Consider the following 23,368-nt stretch of genomic DNA (forward strand, 5'->3'; position numbering starts at 1 on the left):
TCGGAACGACTTCTTAATAATTCACCCCCAGTTTCCATTTTGATGGGTTATCCGTAAACAATTTTTCGTGAAGATAAGGTTTGACTTACAAAACTCAGGACACAAGAAAAGGGAGCGGGGGCGAGACTTGTCCTCCCAGAGGCGGGTCGGAGGGGGACAGGCGGGGCCGCGGTCCCTGGGTGCGGCGGCATTTCCACACTTGGGGCGCAGACAGGCGTGCCCGAGGGGGTCACCTCGTCCCAAGGAGTCTCTGCCTGTGCCGCCCACCCCGCCAGCGAGTCTTTACGGCAAAGGCCGGCTCCCAGAGTCTCCTTCTCCTGGGGCTGGCAGGCGGGCTGACCCGCCCCGAAGCAGCCGCAGCAGCAGCCCTGGGGCCGCCGATAACGCCTGCGGCTGTCCGTGACCAAAATTCTGCCGGGGCAGCACAGCCATCCCTGCCACCCGCCCCGCGCGCCGTCCCCTCACGCTGTCCCCTCACGCTGTCCCCTCACGCCAGCGCGGGGCGCGCCGGGGCACGGGCGGGGCGGAGCGGGGCCGCGGAGGAAGGCGGTCGGGCAGAGCGGGGCCGGGGCGGAGCGGGGCCGGGACACAGCGGGGCTGGGGCGGGGCGGCCGCCCGCGCCGCTCACCCGGCCGATCCGGGCCCTGGGCTGACGCCGCGGCCCGGCCAATCCGCTGCGGTCGGGCCGGGCCCGGCACCGCCCCCGGCGGCTCCCACAGGGACGGGCCGGAGCGGCCGCCGCCGCCGCGGGTGCCCGGGCTGAGTCAGCGCCCCCGCCCAAGATGAACATCATGGATTTCAATGTGAAGAAGCTGGCGGCTGACGCGGGCACCTTCCTGAGCCGCGCCGTGCAGGTACGGACCGCCCGGCCCTGCCGGGGCCTCGCCGGGACAGGGTTCTGCCGGGGCGGCCCGAGGCGGGGACGCCCCAGGCGGGCGGAGGCCGCGGGTGGCTCCGCTGGGCCGCCGCCGCCGCTGGGCCCGGCGCGGGGCGCTGGCCGGGGCGCTCGCTCCGCCCTGGGGGCCGGGAGGGGCCGGGCCCGCCGCGGGCTCCCAGCTCGGGGGGAGCTCCAGGCCCGGCTGTGGCGGCGGGGGCGAGGCCGGGGCATTGGTCGGGCCGGGCGGCGATGGCTGCTGCGGGGATTCTCCTCCAGCTGGCCCTCGCCAGGCAGGCTGCACAACAGCAGCTTCGGGGGGCTGGCGGGGGTGAGACAGCCCAAGGTCAGACGGGCAAAGAGGGGAGAAGGCTCCGGCACTGGGGGCACGAGGTGCGCAGGCATCTGCTGCCGGGAGACACGGCCGGACTTCGTGCATGCAAAGGACAAAGGTGTGTCTCGCCTGAAATAAGCATCTGAGTTTTACTGGCTGATAGAAACGTATTCCTATCGCTGTCTGATCGGTAAAACTCGAGCTCTCATGTGACACATGAAAGTCCGGTATGTGTATGCTTAAGCTGTTTGGTTTTTTTTTACCTTTAGTATCGTTTTTAAGCTTGTTTGATAGCCCATTGTTTCCTATTCGGTTTTCCCCTTTCTTCGCAGTAAGGGCACTGTAGCTGTCTTTTGTTCCTTAGCGCTTGTCTCCTTTCCTTCTATAATCAGACTTGAACAGATTTCCTGTATGTACATGGGCATCCAAGCAGTGTATAGTAATCCACTTTGGTTTCTTACGAGTTCTCACTGAGTCACAGTCAGGTTTGGAATGTGGTAAGCGTTGTTATCTGCTCTGATCCAGTCTGATGTGTTGCCTTAAATCTCAATGTTGAAGCAGAACCAATGATTAGCAGCACAGCAGAGCTATGAAAATGCAGACTCGTCAAAAAATGCTGTTCAATTTAAATGAACTTAACAGCAATCATTGTGACTTCTCTTTGTGATGGAGGTATTTCCATGCTTTCCACACTACTCCTGGCTTCTTCCATGTCTATCTGCTTTCCAGCCTCCACTTTCTGTTTTCTTGTTGGACAAGGGAAAGAAAAGGAGCTGCAGTTTCACCTTTCATTGTAAAATCTTGTGATGAGACCGTGTGGTTTCATTTAAATGTATATGTGAAATCTAACATCGTGGTCTTCACTAAGCAATCTTCACACTGCTGAGAGGATTTATGGAAATATTAGTAGGAAATATGAATAATTTTATATACAAATAGTCTAGTCTGTAATTAGTGAAAAAATAATTCCAGACCTATCTTTACTGTATTGTAAAGAAACTTTATGAGAACACCGGGCCTTTTAAAAGCCTTTTAAACAGCAGTAGTAGTACATCCATGAATAAATTACCTTCTTCCCTATATGGCAGCTGAACTTCCTCATGACTGCGGTTTGCTTTTATGTAGAACTGCAAATGCCAGAAGCATTTATCAAGATGTGCATGCTATCAAAGTTGGTTATTCTACATGTGACAGAAATTAAAACAAACTTGGACAATGCAATTTACTTCTATTGTATTTTGTTTCTTACTGGCCACCAAAGAGCTTGTTAAGAATGAAATTGGACAGTCAGAATATTTCCAGTCACATTAAGTTCCTGATTGGTGCATTTGTTAGCTACTTAATAGTTTAAGGCAGATTCTCCCGAAAATGCCTGACTGACCAGCAGGCTGTCAAGGGATGAGGTCATCGTTGTTGGGAGGAACTGCTGCTCTGAAGAGAGGCAGGCAAAGCCCTCACTTCCGGCTTTGCTTGGTTCCCTGATGTGAAATGTGTAACTTCTCCCTGTCTGGGACTGAAAAACAAACTGCTTTGGGTTAGTAAGACTTGGCATGAATTTTGTATCAAGTGAAGTGAATTGTCTGATGGATTTATTTAGCTAAATGAAGTTATAGTGTACTTCGTGGTCACTGAAATCACAGGCTGGATGAGAACAGCAGAGGTTATCTTACTGTTTCTGTAAGGTGTAACAGAATAGCTAAAGAGTTTATCAAGCACTGGTTTGTCCTTTCTAAAAAGCAAAACACTCTCCACCCCCAAAGATATATATTTTACAATTTCCCAAGAAAGTTTGTTTTAGTTTTTAATCCTTGTCGTTAGAAGCTTTGATGTGTAATTATAATTAAATCTTCTTACTGAAGTTTAAACTCTCTATTTTTGTCCTTTTTCCTCTGGACAGGACATTTTTTCCAATATATTCAAGGTAGCTGCAATGGCAATCTGTTTTGTCTTCAGGTTTTACGTGAGGATAATTGACAAACAATTACAAAATATACAAGATTGAAGTAATCTTTTAATTAATTACCTCTGGACTTTCATTTTAGTTGATGTTTTAAAGCACACTGTGCAAAATTGGACAAAATGTTTCACATGAGAATTCTCAGTACCAAGTTTAGCAGCGGATTTCTTCATAATGTTTTAAATTATCTTTTGCATCTTTGTCTGATTAATATGCTCCTGTCCCTCTTTTTACCTGATAGTATGGATGTGTTGGTGAACTTAATAGCTTTCAAATTCGTCCTTAGATTTTTAGTGATGACTGGGGAGTAGTTATATTTTTAAAAACATAATCTTCAAACTAATATAAGTGACTTTTTAAAATTTGTCCTGGGAAATTATTTCTATGAACTGAATATTTTTAACCTAACTTGCAGTTCACAGAAGAAAAGCTTGGTCAGGCAGAGAAGACTGAACTGGATGCTCATCTGGAGAACCTTCTCAGCAAAGCAGAATGCACTAAATTGTGGACAGAAAAAATAATGAAGCAAACAGAAGTATTATTGCAGCCAAATCCAAGTAAGGAGCCCTTCAGGCTTTTGTTTTCAACTTTTGAATTAATAGATATGCAAATGTAAATATTTACTGCAATAGCTATTGCATAAATAATGACTAAATACAGCAGTTTTAAAATTTGAAGACTGCAGTTATGGAAAACACATTTTGAAGAACTGGTAAGAATTGGAGACACTGCCAATTACTGGTACTTCTTGAACCTTTCAAATGAGGAAAACTTTATACAGAGCTTTTTAAACTGTCATATTGGTTCCATACTCTGCTCAGTCTCAGGTTGATTGCTTTTTTGAATTGTTTACTGTTTAATTGAATTTCCCATTAAGAAATCTGAAGTTTTTCATGGGCTAGATACAGTGGCTCAAGAACATTATTATTTCATTATTTAAACTCTCTGCACAATACAAATCAGCTTGAAGCAGGCAAGGTTAACTAAGATACCTGTCTTTAACAATTCCATTACTAAAGAATTAACACCCTACTTAAGCAATACAAAAAACTGTCCAATATGATTTCATCACTGTTGAGTCTTACTGTAGCAGTAACAGAAAAAAACATGGGCAGATGAAAGGAAGTTTTATGGTGTGTCAATTTTATTTGTTTCTAAAATTGCTGCTGTGAGTAGTAATGTTGAAGAGATCAGTTTCAGACTCATCCTACAGTTGTACAAGAGTTTGGAGCTATAGGAATTTGCTTAGTGTATAGATCTAGATTTTAAGTCAAGACCTGCTGTCTAGTCAGTGGGTAAACGTCACTGAAAAAATCTAAAACCTCCTTTAGGATTGCTCAAATTATAATTTTGTAAAACTACTACTACCTCTGCACTATTCTCCTTGTAATGACATACTGAGCTAGGATCTATTACTGAAGGTAAATCATACACTGCTAACACTTCTCTAATGCCAAGTAGATAAATTCTTTATTACAGAGATGTTTGATATATTACTTTGGAACTGTGTTGCATCATCTTTTAGTTCCATAAAAACAACATTTAAAAAATAAACCAACTAATCATGTGGGAAGGATGTAGTAGAACTTGCAGAATATTCTATCTCAAATTTCTGCTTTTGTCAATACCAGAGGAAATAGTTGTCTTTTTCATTTAATTCAGTATTTGTAATATCTCTTGGACTTTTTCAGAAACTTGTAAGATTCAAATATTGAAGCACTGACTGGAGGCTAGTGGAAGCAAATAAGAAGTTTCAGAGAAGGATGATACATGGTAGTGTCTCAGTTCTGCTCACCAGTCCATTTTCTGATGGCTAAAAATACTCAGCATTGAGCAGTGATCTTTGTGAATGTAACTTCAGCTGTTAGCTGGCCTGCTTGGGAAAAGGATCACATGCTGCAGAGAGCTGCTTTTGGTGGTTGTTAATGGAGTGACCCTGTCTGGGGGAGGAGAAATCACTTTCAATCCCATTCATAATTTTACCTACACATCACACCCATATTATAGTCCAATAATATTAGATTATTCTCCAGTTCTTTTGTGATTTAGTTATAAATAAATATTACGGCTTGAGTAAAGAAAACAATTTTTTTTTTTGTTCACTCTTATTGCTGGGGAATGCACTGGTACCCATAATTGTCTGTCTCAGGTTAATTTTTGTGACCTTCATGAGAGAGTAGTTATTTCATCTACTGCTGTTGAAAGTTGTCTAACTAACAAGAATTAAAGTGTCAGGTTTGTTCCCTGGAAAGCTTCTTTGTAGTTGTCTGTACTATTGTAGGCTGAAATTAGTTCATACTGACTGTGTCAATAAAGCCAGCTAGGTGCGAAATGAAAACAATCAGTCAGAGAAAACAGGTATTGGATCTGAGGAGTTTGCTTTTTCAATTACAGAGCCCCTGTTCAGGTGTGTGGCTCAGTATTATGATAGATGGGTAGTAATGCTCACATAGCCTCAACAAGTTTTATTGCTCAGACTAAGGAAATAGGGAAACACAAAATGAAATATTTTCTAATTACTTTTAATGTTTTTTTTCAGAGTGTTTCAAGGGAGTATGGGGCATGGGAAAGAGGATATAATTTCTGGGGCTATCAAACTTTCAGAGTATCTTAATAGGGAATTTAGAGTAGCTGTCAAACTTAATTCCTACTGCTAATTGTAGTGAACAATTTTAATCTTTCTTCTGGAGGGAGCGCAAAAGACTGTTGCTCTTACTGTGAAGACTTCTGACCAAAATCCTGAAAAGCTGTGTACCTATGCTAATGGAGAAGAAAAGTATAAATTTTCACTTTCCCAGATGTCTCTAGGAAACACTTGAACATGGCACAGCAAACGTGGAACGTGATCAATTTTCAAGAACAGGATCTCCAGCTTAGCATTGTTCACTTAGTGTTGAGTTTAATGCCTGGATTTTGAAATTCTTTTTTTTGTATTCCTTTTTTTTCTTTGTTTGTTTCTCTTCCTAACATGTGCTTTGTATGATAATAATTATTTCAAATAAACATTTTTAGATGCCAGAATAGAAGAATTTGTCTATGAGAAGCTGGACCGCAAAGCACCAAGTCGCATGAATAATCCAGAGTTACTAGGCCAGTACATGATTGATGCTGGGAATGAATTTGGCCCAGGAACAGCCTATGGTAAGAAGTAAACAAACCTCATAGATACAGGCTTTTTTAGCAGTATAAAATTATATTTCTTGTCTTCCTCTAGATGAAAATTTAATGACATTTGTGTCAGTTTGAGTTGACTTGCTGTGTAACTGAGCATTAGGAGATCAATGATGAGGTTTTTATCCAAATCTAGAAATGAATTTGTGGTTGGGATGGTATCCATTTTTATGGATGGATAATTATCTTACCAGGGTAACTACTTTTGGAGTTTAGCTGCCCTGTTAAAGGAGCACATCTGCACATTTGATAGTATTTATTGATTTTATTAGTTGTTTGGATGAAAATGTTACCTAAAATTGACTTCTGTAGTAAGAAACTTCTCTAGCTGTATAGTATTCCTGCTTTTCTTAATATATAATATTTTGATAAGGATAGCGGTGTAGAACACAGTCTAAATGTTATTCCTTCTCTAGTAAATTTTTATACCTATAACAGGATAATTGTGGGTATTACCTCTAATATTTTTACACTACTGTTAATTTAAAAGTCTAATTCTATTGTTCTCTACAACTCTTAAAGTTGCCGATACAAATTCAGCTGTTAATTTAATTTAAACAACTGAAAAATGCAGGCGTCTCTATATATTGTGGTATGCAAAGTCTGATAGTTCACTCTCATCAAGTGTTCAAAATTACTGTGTGAGGGAAAACTTCTGTGAAGAATGAGTTCCTTATATCTGTATATAATGATGTTCCTTTTTAAAAAAGGAAAATCCAATTTAATGAAAGTAAATGTTTCGTAAAATTCTTTTGCCAAAATCAGTAATGGCAAGCTTTGTTCCTCTTACTTCTGTGATTTTATGTGTCTGTGGCTTTCCTTCTGATCATCAGCCCCAAGTCTTGCTTTCTAACATCCAACAGAGTTGTACTTACAGGCACACAGTCCCTTGAGTTGCAGATTTTTTTGAATTCAGGCAAATAAGATAAAATGTTTGCATAGATACACAGGATTTCATGTGGTGTTGTTAAGTCTTAGTTCTCTGAACACTTGGTGTCCTTTCTAACTAAGCAGTGTCAGGCTGTTGAAGTTCTTTTTGATATACTAACTTCAGTTTCAGTACTTGCAACTAAATTTCAAAGTATTGCTTGGTTAATGTACAAGTGCTTATTTAGAAGTTTGAGTAGATGGGGGCGAGGAAAATCACATTCTTTTCCGATATCTCAATAAGCTTTTTCCTTCCTACCTACTACTCCTGTCTTAAGAATGTTGTATAGGAGAGGACATTGTTGGATTAAAGTAAGTAGGTATGATATCCAGCTCTGGAATAGGTGTTCACTGTGGAGTTGCCATAATTAGTGCCATTTCTACACTGTGGTCTCATTGAAATCTCACCTTGACCTGTGATTTTTCATAATAAAAATGTTTTGGCTTATTGTTTGTGTGGTTGTTTATTTTAGTATGGGGTATTTATTTGTTTTCTTGTTGGGATTTTTTGGTGGTTTTGGGTTTGGAGTCTTTTTTGGAGGGGGGGGGGTTGAGTTTGTTGCACCTTTTTTTTCTTTCTTTTGAAGGCCCTTTTCATGGCATTAGATTATTTTTCATACTGCTGGCCTAAACTTTCCTGATTGTAGCAACCTGTTTTGTTAGCCTCCTGCCCGAAAAATGATTAACGTATTTTTCCCTTGCAGGAAATGCACTCATTAAATGTGGAGAAACACAAAAGCGAATTGGGGCAGCAGACAGAGAACTAATTCAAACTTCTGCTATAAACTTTCTCACTCCCCTAAGAAACTTTATTGAAGGAGACTACAAAACTATTACTGTAAGTTGAATTGTACATTTTTCAGAATTTCACAGCAATTGTAATTGTCAGTCTTTAAAATATAGTAGTTTCCTTTTTTGCCAAGGTAAAAACAAAATATTGATGTAAACACTTGTTTAGTAACTATTGTTCTATGAGAAGTATGCATATTGAGTATAAACTGTGTGAGAATAATTAGGATCTAATTCTGCTTCTCTAACTGAAGAACTTTTTTTACATGATAACTTCATTAAAAGCATTTCCAAGTAGACAGTCTTTTGCTTCTGAGTGTGTACCCATTCTCACAAATAACCTAACTCACTTTCAGAAAGAACGTAAACTGTTACAAAATAAAAGACTGGACTTGGATGCTGCAAAAACCAGACTGAAGAAGGCAAAAGTTGCAGAAGCTCGAGCTGCAGTAAGTAGAGGGTTTTTTTCAGTTGGTCCATAACTTCCAGACTTACTGATACATATTTATCAACTTGACTGCTTGGTTATTTTTCCAGTCCTAGCTTCTTACCTTGGTTGTTTTTCTAGGTACTTTTGTAAGAAATGCCTTAGTGGGACACAAGGAAACAGAAGTGAGTTACTGATCAAGGTGTTAGTCTTCTACTTTTAAATATTCCATCAAATTGGACTTGTTCTCGTCTTCTTTTATAGTAGATAAGCCTGTACTGTCAAAAATTTATTGATGCAACCTGCCAGTATGGGTGTGAATACAAATACTTGAGTCTCTGCAAATGTTGAGTGTGTGTATAATTGCTTTTAACTGATGAACCTATCTGTACTTAACTTCTCTATGTCAAAAATATTTGTGGTTTTTCTTTATTTAGTATTGCCTACTATTTTACACACGAAATGAGGTGAGACTCTTCAACTCACATGACTTAACCATTGTGATTCCCTCAAAAAATGCTTATTCAAGGAGGTTATATTAAAAAAAAGTTAATACTTTTTAAACTGTTAAAATGCTCTAAGTGAAGGAGTGGACTGTTGACCATGTGTAGTTTCATCAGGGTATATTTGCAGTATTTTCTTAGCTATCTTTTGACTGCATTTCTAAAGGTTCAGCAGTTAATGATGGACAGTGAAGTGATTTCTCCTATAAGGGTTAATGCAGTAAGGGTCATGCAAATTAAGAAATCCAGACAATTTAAATACACAGGGACGTTGTACAAGATGGAGAGGTAGAAGGACAGTCAGATTTTGCTGTCTTTTCCAAACGGCTGTTTTTCCTGAAAGATCTGAGAGACATCACCTTGAGCTTTGAAGTGTTGCATCTTTGGGACCATGGTCTGTCTAAAAACCAACATAGTCTCTACCTGACAGATCTGCTCATGTGTCAGTCCATGTTATGCACACCGTCCCTCTGTATTTAAACCATCTGTATTTTTAAGTCTATGCATGCATTTTCTCCTATGTAAATTCTATGCAAAAAGAGTCACTTCTGTATTTGTCAAGCTTTCTTAATTTGTAAGACTAACAATGGAGAACAAGTAGTGCAATTTAGAAGCAATGATAAAGGGGCATTGGATAGTAAACTATTCCTTTGCTTGACTCTTTTCAGAGTTAAGTTAAAAAAAATTGTTTTTATTATTAGCTTCGTTTGTGCTGTGGTAGCAGGTACGTACTTTACTTTCTAAAGCAATGAAAAGACCATTTGAATTGTTCCCCTTGAGCCTAGTATTAAAATTATATATGTATATATATTATACTGAAGTTTTAATTCCATCACCAATGCAATCATTCAGAGCTTGGTTCCAATTGCTGCTGCCACTTGATCCTAAGTATTCATACAGGAAATGAGCAGTTTTATGAACATAATTTAGTGCTGGAAGAGCATGAAACTTAAACCTCTTCACTATTTTGCCTGTACTTGAATTTCAATTACATTTTGACAGCAATGTGGATGTTTAAGAAGTATCAGATTGTAGAATGCCAGCAGAAGTAACGAAATTGCAGCTCTTTATCTTCTGCAATATAGAAGTGAAAACTAACCTGAATGTAGGTGTGTTGCAAATGGGTCACATTCTACTGACTCCCTTATTTGTAAAGGAAGAAGGTGTGGACTGATAGGTTAGTGAAGTGTATTGAGCTATGATGCAAATTTTTAAGCTTTACTATTTTCTGTGTTTTTATTTACTATTTTACTAATTTCATTTACGTGTGATTACATATTTTTAGAACTAGGAAAATAATTTGAAAATTACTTGTCTGGTGCTTACTGTACAACTGAAACAGCTTAGTTCAGTGTTTAAAATCAAAATTGAAACTGTTTCATTTATCTGAATTCACTTCACAGTCTTACTTAGCTTAAACTTGCCGTGCTTTGTTCTGATAATCTATTTACCTGCTATATAAGTGTTGTAACTTGCTTTTGTTTTTTATCTATACACTTAAGCAACTAAACACCTCTCAGCCTGAAGAGAATAACATTATGGTAAATGTCTCTTACATGCTCAACTTGCTGCATGTAAAATGGCTAAAGGTTTGTTGGCCTCCTGTGTTCATTCATTTTCCTGTCAAATGTTTCCTCTTGCTATTTCAGATGTTTTCCATTCTAAAATGGATTGGTGTAATGCACTAAATATACTTATGTCAGTACAGCACTGAATGTTATTTTCATCGGATTATTTCCGATAATTTAAAATATTCAGTATTATAGTCTAATTTCTGTGATTCTATGACTGTAAACTTAGGATACAAAGGAGTTAATTTTTCACTTTTTAAATTATTTTCAGCTACTGGAGGAAAGGAATTATTAACTTTTCCTATATTTTTAATATGAGTACAAGTTAATTATGTGAAGTAGCCAGGAATTTAGAAATTACTCCTTTCAAGCAGTGTGTTACAAAGAACTGCAACTGAAAAACATCCCAGAGGTTAATGGCTCAACTTAGAGTTAGAATGTGTCCTCAACTTGTTGCAAGGACTCCCTAGTGCAGCTGGTTTTAGCACCATAGTTGTGAAAGTGGAAGAGAAAGGGATTAATTAGTTAGGTAGAGCATAGACTGTTCTGTCCAGTCTGTTCTGGTTGGGGTTTGGATCTGCACAGCGTGTTGGGTCTCCTCTCAATTGAGTGTTCCAGATTTCTCGGCTATGATCAGATTTAAAAAGGAGCAACTAAACTTGTTTGTTACAGTTTGCTCCTGCAACATTTATACACATTTCTTCATACTCCTGATTGTGTCATCATCTTGCAATGGCAGGAGATGAAGGTTAAAGAAGAACCACATTGCAAGAGGGAATTGAAAGAGCAAGCTAAGTAATTAACTTCTAGACTAAATCCCTTGCAGTTCTATAATTTTGCTGTGCTGCTGGCTACTACTCTTTATACTCAATTTGAGATACCTCTGTAGCATTTTTAATTAAATTTAGGTTTCAGTCAAAGTGCTTGTGAAATAGAAAACTGGTAATGAAATTAGCAAGAGAAAGCATTAATCTGTTTCAGTGTAAAAATGAGAATAGCTTTCCATAGTTTTCCATTATTATAACACATTAAGGTAACTTAAGTTCCTCCTAAGGTAATTTAGTTTGTCTGATTCATGTCATTTTTTAAAGTAGTTATTTCTTGTGTTGTAATAGCTTGTTTTAAGTAGATTCTTGTAATATATGAGTTCTACAAGTCACAGTCTCTTCAGTATGTAATGTGTTTTATAGAGGAAATGTTATCCATATTCATAATAGATTCATTGTATATAAAAGGCTCTGGGCAGCTGACTTGTAGTACTCCTCAAATCCTTGTGAAGTTCTGAGGATAGGAAAGTACTTAAAAGCCAAAGTGTGATTACATACTGTAATAGAGTACCACCAATGTCTAAGTTTGTATGTTCTTATTTTTTCCTCCCCCACTCTTAATGCTGACTAGATATGGGCTGAGGAAGTGACAAAAGTAAGTAAACAATTTTAAAATTGCAGAATTCGGAAATCATAACTTGTGCTGGTCTGCTGTAATAAAGGACATTACATGGTGTTGATTTCAGTCTGATGCTGGCAGCCTGATGCATTACATCAGAGTACACTGGGCCCCTCCAGGGCCTTTCAGGTTTCAGTTGTGAAGCAATGCCCCAGGCTTGTTTTATAGTAAGGTGTTTCTGGCTGTCACTTAGTACCACTACCATGTGATTCTCATGGAAGAAGATACAATAGACAGCTGCAGGACTTCTCCCAAAATTTACTGGTATGGTATCCTGTTACAAACAAGCTTATTTGAAAATTTTCAGAAATATTTGGGTCTAGTAATCTAAACTCTCCTGAAAACACTGATCTTCTAGTTTTACCCAGAACATAGAACACCTCATCTTTCTCCCCAGTGTCACTAGATTTTCAGCAGCTTAAGTGAGGGGGTAGGCATGTCTGAAAACTTCACCTGCCCTGGAAGCTGGTTTGTGAGCTTAGCGTTAGCCTTGGGATGGTGTTGCAGCCTTGTCTGTCGTGCCATCCCTTGCCCAGGGACAAACTCAGAGGAGCTACTGGAATGTTAGGCAGTAGCTGCTGTGATGCCTTGCTCTGGCAAAACAGTATTGGCAGCAGGCTCTGAGGAGGTGTGCTAACAGGGAAGGAGGGATTTCTTAGTGGGTTTCTGTAGAGGAGTAATTAAAATTAGGTAAATAGAAGGAGAGCAGGGGCTCTGGACTATGGTTTTTAATGGGAACTAGCTAGGCAGCTGTGGGAGGTGTAGGAAAGAAGCTGGGATATGCAGCTTCAAGTGAAATCTTGGGAGTTGTGAGAGTTGCTCTTCCAACTTTCTTTGAATTATGGTGCACACAGGTGAGGATGAGTGTGAGTTCAGAGGGAAGGAGGCATTTAAAGTAAAAGGAGGGTTAACTGTAAAAGGAAGGTGAGGTCAACTTTGATCCTAAAGTCTGAGATGTATTTAATTAAGTAAAGTAACATTTGAAAGCAGGAAACCTGTCTGCTGGTCCTATATTGGGCAAAAAATGGCAGGGAAAGAATATTGCTGTAATGAAAATTAATCTTGAAGCTATTTGCTTTTCAGAGACAAGGACAAGCAATGTTAAGGATAGTGAAATTTAACAGATTGTGTCTTGGAAAGAAGTAGCACTACAAAGTGCTTAACCATAGCATGAAGAAGACAAAAACACTTTAGCTCTTGTAATAAATTGTTTAATTCAACATCCCCTTTTTTATTTAGTATATAAATAGCAGAGACTATTGAGAAGAATCTACAACATTGTGTACAGCCAATGGAGCAGTAATCCATCCACATTTCTAAAGGCAATTTGTCCTCCTGTGTTTGAGTCAGAGGAGAAGATTCATAAATGTCTTCGATTTAAATATAAGCTTCCCAACAAAGATTTCAGACCATCCAGTCATCTGTGGCTCAATTGGAGGAGTTTGGGTTTTTTTTGTTTGTTTGTTTGTTTGTTTGGGTTTTTTTTGTTAGAATAAAAGATGTGCATGGTGGCAATGACAAACTGTCTTCAGTTTAGCTTCCTCTAACTCTGCATTTAAGAAGGAATATTAAATACTAGGTGCAGCTATATATCCATTACCAGTGTTTTACTAAAAGCATGTCTAGTAAAACAACATTAAGAAAGTGATTTTTATTTCATATGCACATATGGGTGTTGTCACTTTGCTGTAGCATTGCACTGTACTTCTAAGAGGTCCTGTACTCTTATGTAAAATCTGAGGAGATTATTTGCCTATGAATACTCAGATTCAAAACCTGGAGTCATATGCTATAGTTGAAGAGCAAGTTCCATTTTGAGGGATCTTCATGAGACACACCTAGGGAAGCCTTTTAATAGTCCTGAAAAACAAAATACAACTGCAGCTGGGAAGTTTAGTCTTGTATTTTTGACCTCTTCACTCTGTTTAGAAACAAAGGTGATCAGGCCATAAGCTTCCCAGATTAAAAATCACCTGGTTTTCACCTCTACCCCAAGATGTAGAGTAGACATGCTGTCCTGCTACTGTTCACCTAGCAGTAGTGAAAATAGGGATGGGCAAAACTGAATGCATTATCACATAGTTCAGTTCATGTAAATCTCTATAAAACCAGTACATTGGGCCTTTGTAAGTATATTTTAAGTCATTCTGTACTGGCTAAGCTAATGTGTGTAACCACATTACCTACTTTTCTTACAGAAAGTAGTTGATTTGCTAGAATGTTGTTGAAACAAATATAATTATTCTGATGTATATGTCCCCTTCTTGTAAGTTCTTATTCTCCTGTATTGACTTACCTGACAGGGAAACAGAAACACATTAGCAACTGCTGACTTCAGAGAAGCATGAGACAAAAGTATTTCTATCCAGATAAATGGTTTATTTATTGCTTTGATGGGTTTTTAAAAAAAAATTAAGATGTTACATTTCTTCCCCTCTTGGCTGTCAGATGAGCTTTTTTCATGTTTGTTCTTATTTTTCTCTCAAAGACTGATGAATTTCACTGATACTAATTCTAATTTAATCAGAAAATTCCAAGCAAAGATTCTTTCCTCAACAAACTTTGAAGACCTAATTAGTTTGAAACTTGATACAAACATGCTGTCTCAGTTTTGAGTAAGAAGCACGCAGTTCTCTCTAGGTACTTCTTCACTGTTTAATTACTGTAAGCCCTTGCAGCTGCAGTGACTTCAGATGGAAAAATATTTCTTAGAAAATCATTCTTCTGTGCTGTTTTCTGAGGCTCCATGTGGCTTTTCATACTGATTAACATTAGTTGAATGCAAGAACAGAATGTTTGCGAACATTGAAACCAGTGCTTTACTGGTATCACCTCATTAGTTTTCCTGAAAATATATTTCCTTCTTTGTTGAGAATAGTAATTGCAGCATCTTGGACTTACCGTAGATTTTTGCCCTTGGGTTTGTTTTTAGAAACAAGGCACTAAATGAATATAAGCATTGAAGTGAGTTAATCCAGTTTCCAGGCTGAGGACATTCTGTCTTGGAACAATGAATTTGAGAGTACATATTCTGTATATGTGTGTTCAGTGTCCTTTTTTCTTTCCCCCACAAAAAAGTACTCAAAAGTAATTTTGTCTGTACTAGATTGAAGTAATTTAAAACTAGTGTGACACTGGTAACTTACTTAAAAATTGTTGAGAGCTATATGTAACAGTGAATAAACTTGAATTCTTGAAATATGAAACTTGTATTACATAATTTTAATAGAAATTTTACTCTAACTGTAGCACCAACTGTTAGAACATTTTGTATAGTTCAGACTTAGTTATTTTCAAAGACTCCTTGATTACAAGATCCAGAAATAGTTGTAGTAGTTTGGTGGTCAGTATAAGACATTTTACCAGAACATCTCATAATTTAACTTCACTTTTATTTAGAGCTGATTGCTGTGCAGTTACCTGGCAAAAATAACATGAGATTTACCTTGACTTATTTAATCAGAGACCTTTAATTACATAATTTCAAACATCTAGCTTGTGGTTCATGCATTTGTATGAGCAGTTCTGCATCAAGTGGGACTGGTGCAGTGGGCAGGAGCAACACAGAGCACTGTAGCAGTACCTGACGTGCGTTCTTATTTTTAGTCTGAACAGGAAGTGCGAATTACTCAGAGTGAATTTGACCGTCAAGCAGAGATTACCAGGCTGCTGCTGGAAGGAATCAGCAGCACACATGTGAGTACCCAAAAGGTGATGAGGGGGAAAGTCAGTCTCAGGGCACCTTCTTAAAATAGTCCCACTAAACTACTTGGGAACTCTGGTCTGTGAAGTTTCACTTCAGTGCATTAAAACTTAAACCACAAAGCTTGGGTTTTTTTGTTTTTTTTTAATTCTAATTAATTTTCCACTGAATTTAATTTTCCCATTAACCTTCAGAATGCAAGAGCTTTCATTTTCATTCTATATACCCAGCTTGCCATTCATCAGATCAATTGAGTGGTGAAACCACAAAAATGTTTACTCGAGTATGTTAACTTTTGTGACATTTTATCCTGTTCACCTGGTAAATCCAGGCACTATGCCCGTCTGGTGTTTATCTGTAAGTGCCAGTATTGGCATTGGCACCTGACAAGGTGCCTACTCTTTCTAGTGCAGCATGGTGCCCTTTTAGACTAAACACTGGAATTCTTTGGTGTGTTACAGGCACATCATCTCCGCTGTCTGAATGACTTTGTTGAAGCTCAGATGACCTATTATGCACAGTGTTACCAATATATGTTGGATCTCCAGAAACAACTTGGAAGGTAGTAATACTCTATAAACTTCAGGGAAAAGCTTGGCTTTTAATAAATGTTTATGAATAGTAGGAAAACTTACATTGATGTAACAGTGGTGAACACACAGGCTGAAAGGAAATGTATCTGCTCTCAGGTAATTAATATGTGATTACCCAGTGCAGCTACTTCCCTAAGCCTACACACAACACTAATGCTTTTTGAGAGTTGATGTACTGAGATTTTATGTATTGTGTAATTGAGGAAGGTGAGCTCTTGGTAACCTCATTTAATGTGGGAAAAAGGAATTTCTAGAGATTTATTTGTAATCATTCACTTGTCTTATGCTTCATGCTGCTAAACCACTGTGCAATGTGGGAAAAGTTTTTATACTTTCTATAAATTCCTGTTGCTTCTTAATTTGTTGCAGGTCATTATCTGTTTTCTGATGAAACCCTGTTCTCTACTCTTAACTGAATTGCCAGCATAGATAGTGCATAGGGAGAAATCTACTTCATCCTTTCTGTTATCCAGAGCACACACAGTAGAATGAACAAGTTTGTCTTGTTTTACTGTTTCATGGGTTTAGCATTTTTAAAGCAAGAGAAGAAACTGACGTTAATTTGTGCTCTTAATCCTTTTTGGGTGATTGGTGGGAATGTACATTCTTACACTTCATAAAGTTTCTCTATTCTAATTCTTCACAAATCACCCTTTCTTAGAATTACATAGATCACATTATTTACATGAGTGTACGCACTGAAGATTTATCTGTACTTTGAATTTTACTGCAGTGTCTGTTCTAGGTAACTGTCTCTGAGGTATCTCTGTTTATGTTTTCTCTGACAAGGAAGTAAAAACAGAAGTGTTCTTAAGTCTCATCCTTTTCCTGACTTGCAACTTCCTCTGGTATTTGATTTCCTCAGTTTGTTTAAATGTATCGTTTAAAGACCTTTTTTTAGTCTTGAAAAAGACTTCAAACTACTCAAGTGTAGTTTAAAGTATTTTAAATTTCAATCAAAAAATAAAAAGCTACATCTTTAAAGTTATACATTCCAGATATTCAACTCTAAAATGTGGTAGCACATAAATACAAGTTGTGGAACTGAAAGCTTGAAAACAAACATTTGCAGTGTTAAAGAAAAGCAACTTTTAAATTAGCAATTAAATGAAATATATTTACATAACTATTTTGAGAGGCTGTTTTTTAAATGCATACTCTTATCCTAGTGTATTTATTATACAGAAACCCTTAAACATAATACCCTTTTTCCAAAGAAGAACATGTTCCTCTTTAAATTCTGTTTTAGGATTTATAGCTTGTCCAAGAAATGCTGTTTTTGTTTAAAATTTGTGTAAACTGCTACCAGGTATTAAACAATTATATTTGAAGAAAAGAGTGCCTTTAGGAAAACAGAAGGATATATCTTTATGTGGCTATGATCTGATTAGTATTTTTAATAAAATTACTGTGACTGGTAGAAGACCAAAAGCATGGAAACTCTGCAAAATTCTAGATACCTCTAACAGTGATATGAAGTTTCTCTGCCTATGTGGGTTAAAATAATTATGGTATTGAATCTTGGGTGTGTCTTTCCTTCCTTGTAGAAGGAAATCCTACTGAAGTATAACAGAGAGCCCTGGGACTGAGTCTCAGGTTGTGCTCCTTGCTTTGGAAGTGTCTCCATTTATAGGGATGTGGTGTGTAGCACTTGCATTAAATAAGCAGATGAGTAGGGTTTGTGTTCTGTGCTCCTGAGGTTATGTGGGCATGAACAGACCAAATAAACAACTTGGGCGGCTCAGCTAGATTCTGTTTGTGTCTGCCAGTGCTGTGTTGGTTAACACATAGTGCTGAGTCTCACAGCTTTTCACACATCTAAGAACAGTATTGTGCAATATTCTCATACAAAAGCCAAGAACTGTGAAGGGCTCAGTTTCCTTCTGAGGTTGTTGATGGACCAGAGGCATTCAGCTTCTAAGTGAGATCAGTTTGTTACTTGAAACAGAAACCTGGTTCTCAGAGGAGATGCATATTATTACCCAGTTTTACCTGAGTCAGAATTTAGGGTATAAACCCTTCCTGGTTCCAAAGCTGAGCACTGATCTTCCTGATGTACATTCCAGAGGCAGCTCTAAGGAAGGTATGGGGAAAACTTGTACTCAATTCTTTTTAAATAAATAGACATGTTTTTATGGGTGTTTCTTTTCAAGGCAGCACCAGCTGCTTATCTCTGTACTGCCTTCCCCTCCTCTGAGGCTGGATTGATTCTTTAAATCAAATCTCCCTTTTTTCTTATTTTTGGTTCCTTAGAATTAACTAAACAAATCTATTTCAAATATTCTGGTGCTCTGGCTGCTTTTTTCCTGATAACTGCTTTTGCTCTGAAGTTTCTCAGTTTCCCTGACAGACAAATGTAAGCTGTAGAATAATTTTTTTTCAGGTTATCTATTACTAATATTTTACTCTGCAACTTGTGAAATTCCTGTTATTCAAGCATTCAAAATAAAAAAAACCTGAACCAGACAACCTCTGTATAGCTGAAGCCTTCCAGTAATGTGCCTTACATATGGCTTTGCAAAAGGAGTGACACTTAATACCCCACTGATTGACAGAGTGGTTATAAAGTTTTGGCTTTCTGTTCCACTGACTATACAAACCAGTGACCCTTTGAACTGAGCAGAATGACTTACAGGTAATTACTGTGTTAACTGAGAACAGGTTTAGCAGTATATTAAACAGTCATTTAGCAATATTGAGAAACAGCTGATTGTCATTTAAAATTAAATCACTCTGGTTGAATGCCAGCTAATCAAGTAATAAATACATGATGAGGCACAGCTGAGTTATACCTACAGAAATGTGGGGTCTGGTTTTGGCTCCCTTTGTTCTGCTTGTTTGATTTGTTCAGAGAACATGATGAACTAGTTTGAAAAACTAATCTAGCAAATGGATAAAAAAATTTGGTGGAGTTACAGTCTCTTCTTGGTGAGTTGAAACAGCTCTTTATGGTCAAGTGGGGTTGAGGTGTAAACCAGAGGGGAAAGTGGGACTTCCTCCTTTGCACAGTAGTAGTAAGCTGCTACCTAAATTCAGAACAGTTTTCTGAAAGTCTTTCCAGTTTTTCCATGCAATTTGATCTGACTGTCAAGGGGCTAGTGGTGTCCTTCATGTTACACTGCTGCTCTCTCCTTTGAGTCAGATACAATTGTGACTGCAAGGTGAACATGTTTTAAAAGCTGTTGTCATGGAAAGTTAGCAATCTTCCTGATTTTTGGTTAGTTCAGACTGTTGAATCAAAAGCAGCAGATTGCTAGATCTGACTCAAATGACAGACAATGCACATTGTGCAAAAAAGGGGTACAGGAATGGGTCCACCCCGTTGGGTGGCACTGTGCATTTACTTGGCTAAGTATAGTGTGAACCTGGAACCTTGTGTGCAGGACTGCTGCAGCTGTTACAGATATGAGCTGCATTAGTTATATTAGTGTCACATGAACCAAAAATTAGCTGCTGCAGTGATGGGTTTAGTTTTTACCTGCATCAGCACACTAAAACAGCTCCTCTTATGATCATATGAACACCAGTAATGCTGGAGATTTGGTTATGGGAGTATACTGATCTGGATTTATATGGGTAGAGTTGTCACTGAACTGCATCTTCAGAAAGAGTCTGACTGGGGAGCAGAGGTGGGAAGGGATGAAATGAGGCTATTTTCTAGTGGGTTCATATGTGTGGTATGGATAGATCTTCCTTATGTCAAAAGAGTGGGCAAAAAAGGGGGAGGTAATATGCCTATATCCCAGATGTTAATGAAAAAGCATCTATGTAGGACTGATGAGGGAAGTTCATATAGGAATTCACTGCTCAAAAGAATGGAAGGAAATGCAGCTACAGTTCCAAGTCATTATGACTCAGTCTAACTCCTAGTTGCTGGCTCTTTTTTACTGTTCAGCTCTGCCACTTTTTAAAACCTCTATTGACCCACTCTTAAGGTAGAATTGAGATGGGTGTTAGAACCAAATAAGGCAGCAAAGGGAAAGAAATTGTTAGATCGGCTGCTAAATGAATGAGTTTAGTCTGCCATGGAACTGCATCCCAGAATGTAGGGCAGAGTGACATGAGACATTCTCAGAGCTCATCATTGCTGGTCCATTCTTCCTACTCCACTGCCCCAAAATGTCTTGCTGCTTTGCTCTCCTTTTTGAGCCTTCCGTTTTTCAGTCATGTTATTTTATGCTTTTCCTTGTATGTGCTCTGTCACTCATAACAGTTTTTTGTGACTGAGCTCATTAACTAATAGGAGATTATACACTTTTCCCCCCTCTTTTTCAGTCAGGTTAATGAGTTTAATTGACTTCATGGGAGGGTCTGGCAAGCACTACAGCTGGCACTGAGCAAGTAGCAGCCTGACCTAGAAATGAGGAGCTTAAGTTGATATAAGTTCCTTTTTAGTACAAAAAATATTTTTTGCTTTACAGCATGAAATTAGCTGAATCAATGAACTGATTTAGATTACAAAAATAGTTGCGTGATTTTGCTTGCTTTCACAGGGAGGCTGTGGTTTTAAGTTGTATTATATTTCCCTGATCTGGTTCGTCAGCACAATCTTTTGTGTAACCGCATAATTGAGGAATGAGCAGGAGGAGGTGGAGGCTACTTTTCCTGGCAGAGTTGTCAAAAGAAATGTTTATCAAAGCACAGTCCGAATTAAGTTTGACCAACAGTGTTTTCTTCATTTTGCCTTTAAGAGACAAATACCCAGGGGTTTTTAAGGTGGCAGTATTTCTTCGCAGTATTTCTTTTAAATTACATTGGTTTGATTTATGCTGCTTATCAGAAACAAGTATCTTTATTTATGCTATACAACTCTCAGTGCTGTTCTCATACTGCTATCAACTGGTGTTTATTGGTGATAAAAATAAGAATACTGATTTAGGCATGGGAGCATGTATAATGCCCTGGGTAAAATAGATTCACTCAGAAATATTTTTTTTATTTTTCTCTCACAGCTTTCCATCTACTTTCCTCTCTAACAACAATCAGTCTTCCACAACTCCTGTGCAGAGTGTTTCTTCTCCCTCAGTCTTGGCCTCAGCCTCTGCTTCATTGCCTTCAGTAAGCAATTCAATGGTTACTTCAGGCCTCAGTGAATTGAAGTCATCAAGTGGCAGCAGAAAAGCAAGAGTTCTCTATGATTATGATGCTGCAAACAGCAGTGAATTATCTCTACTTGCAGATGAGGTAAGAGTTTTCTATATACCTTAATCACTTGAAAGTAAAATGGGAATGCTTGTGAGTAGCCAGTTCAAATGTGCTACATCAAAAAGTCTATGTAGTTGATTTTGTAAAATTGAATTGCAATAATACCTTGGGGCATTGTCCTGTGCCTATATATCCTCATACTCTGTAGTGAGAGTCAACATCCGTGGTGCATCTCAGCTTGTAAAAACATTTGCTGGACAGTCAAGATGCAGTTCTGCTGTCTATTTTTCACCACACTTTTAGCACTATTATCAATTTGATTTGTCTTTCAAAAAGTTGAATATTGCAATTTGGGAAGAATGTGAAAATATAGCTACTTCTTGCTTTGATGGTGAAGGTTGTGATGTGTTTGTTCCTGTTCCAGTTCAGACACAGTCATAAGTCAGAGAGTCTATACAAAGCCGACGGAGATAGATGAAGCACAGTGCTGGAACAGAATTCCATCTTGTAAAGTGAATGTAGCTTAGTACTGAAGAAGAAAATAAAAAAATAAAAAATCAGGATTTTTTTGGTTTTTAAATATTCATTACTTCAGTATTTTTGAGTTTTTTCTTGTCTAGAGTGACTTAGAAGCTGTGGGCTCAGATTTTTTGTGAAGATGTAGCACAACACCATCTGTCTTTCTATCATGCACTCCACAGAAGTTTCTTTTAGATGCCTGTTAGCCAGGCTGAGGGTGGATACACAAGATCTAAAGATAAAGCATAATAGAAAATAAACAGTAATTAACAGAATTTCAACAGAAAAAAAAGTACTTTGAAATATGACACTGTGTCTGTTCTTTTCCATGGACCAGTGAAATAATTTTCATGACCATTAGATTATGTTCCATGGATGCTGATATTAATTGCTCTGTTAAACCTGGTTGATCTCAATTCCAAGACATTGGAAATCACAAAAAGATAGATATGAACTCTCTTCCCTGCAAACCAAGTTTATAATAATGTGTTTCTCTTTTTGTAGGTGATAACAGTGTACAGTATCCCTGGCATGGATTCAGACTGGCTGATGGGTGAAAGGGGAAATCAGAAAGGCAAAGTGCCTATTACTTATTTAGAACTGCTAAACTAAATGGTTGGCCTGAATAGAGACTGTCAATTATGGCAACAACATATTTATATACAATTAACGTTATGTAAGCAGATTTATGTGTCTTCCATGTTACTGTCTTGAGGGACAAATACCAGCCATTAAAAACTGGCTTTTCTGCCAGCATGGTTGCACAGTCAATACTCTATTCAAACTTAATGTGTTTAAAGCTTTTACTTCATGTGCCAAGAACGTTTCCTACAGATTTGTTTCTACTGAAGTTTTCACTAATACAAGCTTCTACTTTTGAGTAATCTAGATTGAAAGCAGGAGGTACTGTTTTCTACTGAAATTTTTCATTAATGGCAAAGCTTTTCTTCACATGAAATAAACTTATTGTGAACTGATGCAGGTGTAATGCATGTTATTTGAATAACCAAAACCAAATGTGGAACACAAACCATGTGGTTCTGTTCCCAACACCGGTGGAGTTCAAATGTGCTGAGTGTCTTGTGCATTTAGTCACCTCTGAAAATTTAAGGCAAGTTCCCAGTATGCTGAGATTTTAAGCTGCACCTAGGTGGATTGACATAAAGTAGGGACATACATTCTGACTTGTTTTTAGCCTTACCTTGTATTTTTTTCCTTTAATTACTTTCCAGAAAAGAGTCTAATTCAGTTTGATTAGTAATTGTAAAAATTCTTTCAATTGCAAATCAGCCTTTATATTAAATTAAGCACTGCATTTTGCTAATCAAATATTCACTGTCTCCTTACATTTAAGTAGTTGTAAAGATGAGCATACAATTGTTCAGGTTATAGGTTGTAATGAAATTCTG

General features: G+C 38.3%; 1 protein-coding gene across 4 annotated transcripts; it reads left to right on the forward strand.

Annotated features, from left to right (window-relative positions):
* The first annotated feature begins 595 nt into the window (after positions 1 to 595).
* On the forward strand, positions 596 to 22,936 carry SH3GLB1 (SH3 domain containing GRB2 like, endophilin B1). 4 transcript variants are annotated; one of them, XM_033067598.1, is made up of 11 exons: positions 596 to 854; positions 3,581 to 3,722; positions 6,178 to 6,306; positions 7,968 to 8,101; positions 8,409 to 8,501; positions 10,485 to 10,571; positions 11,952 to 11,975; positions 15,606 to 15,695; positions 16,164 to 16,264; positions 21,248 to 21,479; positions 22,464 to 22,936. In XM_033067598.1, the coding sequence occupies exons 1-11, from the start codon at positions 783 to 785 to the stop codon at positions 22,569 to 22,571; spliced, it is 1,212 nt and encodes a 403-aa protein (XP_032923489.1). In that variant the 5' UTR covers positions 596 to 782; the 3' UTR covers positions 22,572 to 22,936. The 4 variants fall into 4 exon arrangements, with proteins under 4 accessions (XP_032923489.1, XP_032923492.1, XP_032923490.1 ...); XM_033067599.2 differs by having other exon boundaries at positions 710 to 854; positions 10,485 to 10,523; XM_033067600.1 differs by lacking the exon at positions 596 to 854 and adding an exon at positions 1,148 to 1,326.
* The last annotated feature ends 432 nt before the right edge of the window (positions 22,937 to 23,368 follow it).

The sequence above is a fragment of the Catharus ustulatus genome, chromosome 9 (genome assembly GCF_009819885.2).
Source record: "Catharus ustulatus isolate bCatUst1 chromosome 9, bCatUst1.pri.v2, whole genome shotgun sequence".
NCBI lineage: Eukaryota > Metazoa > Chordata > Aves > Passeriformes > Turdidae > Catharus > Catharus ustulatus.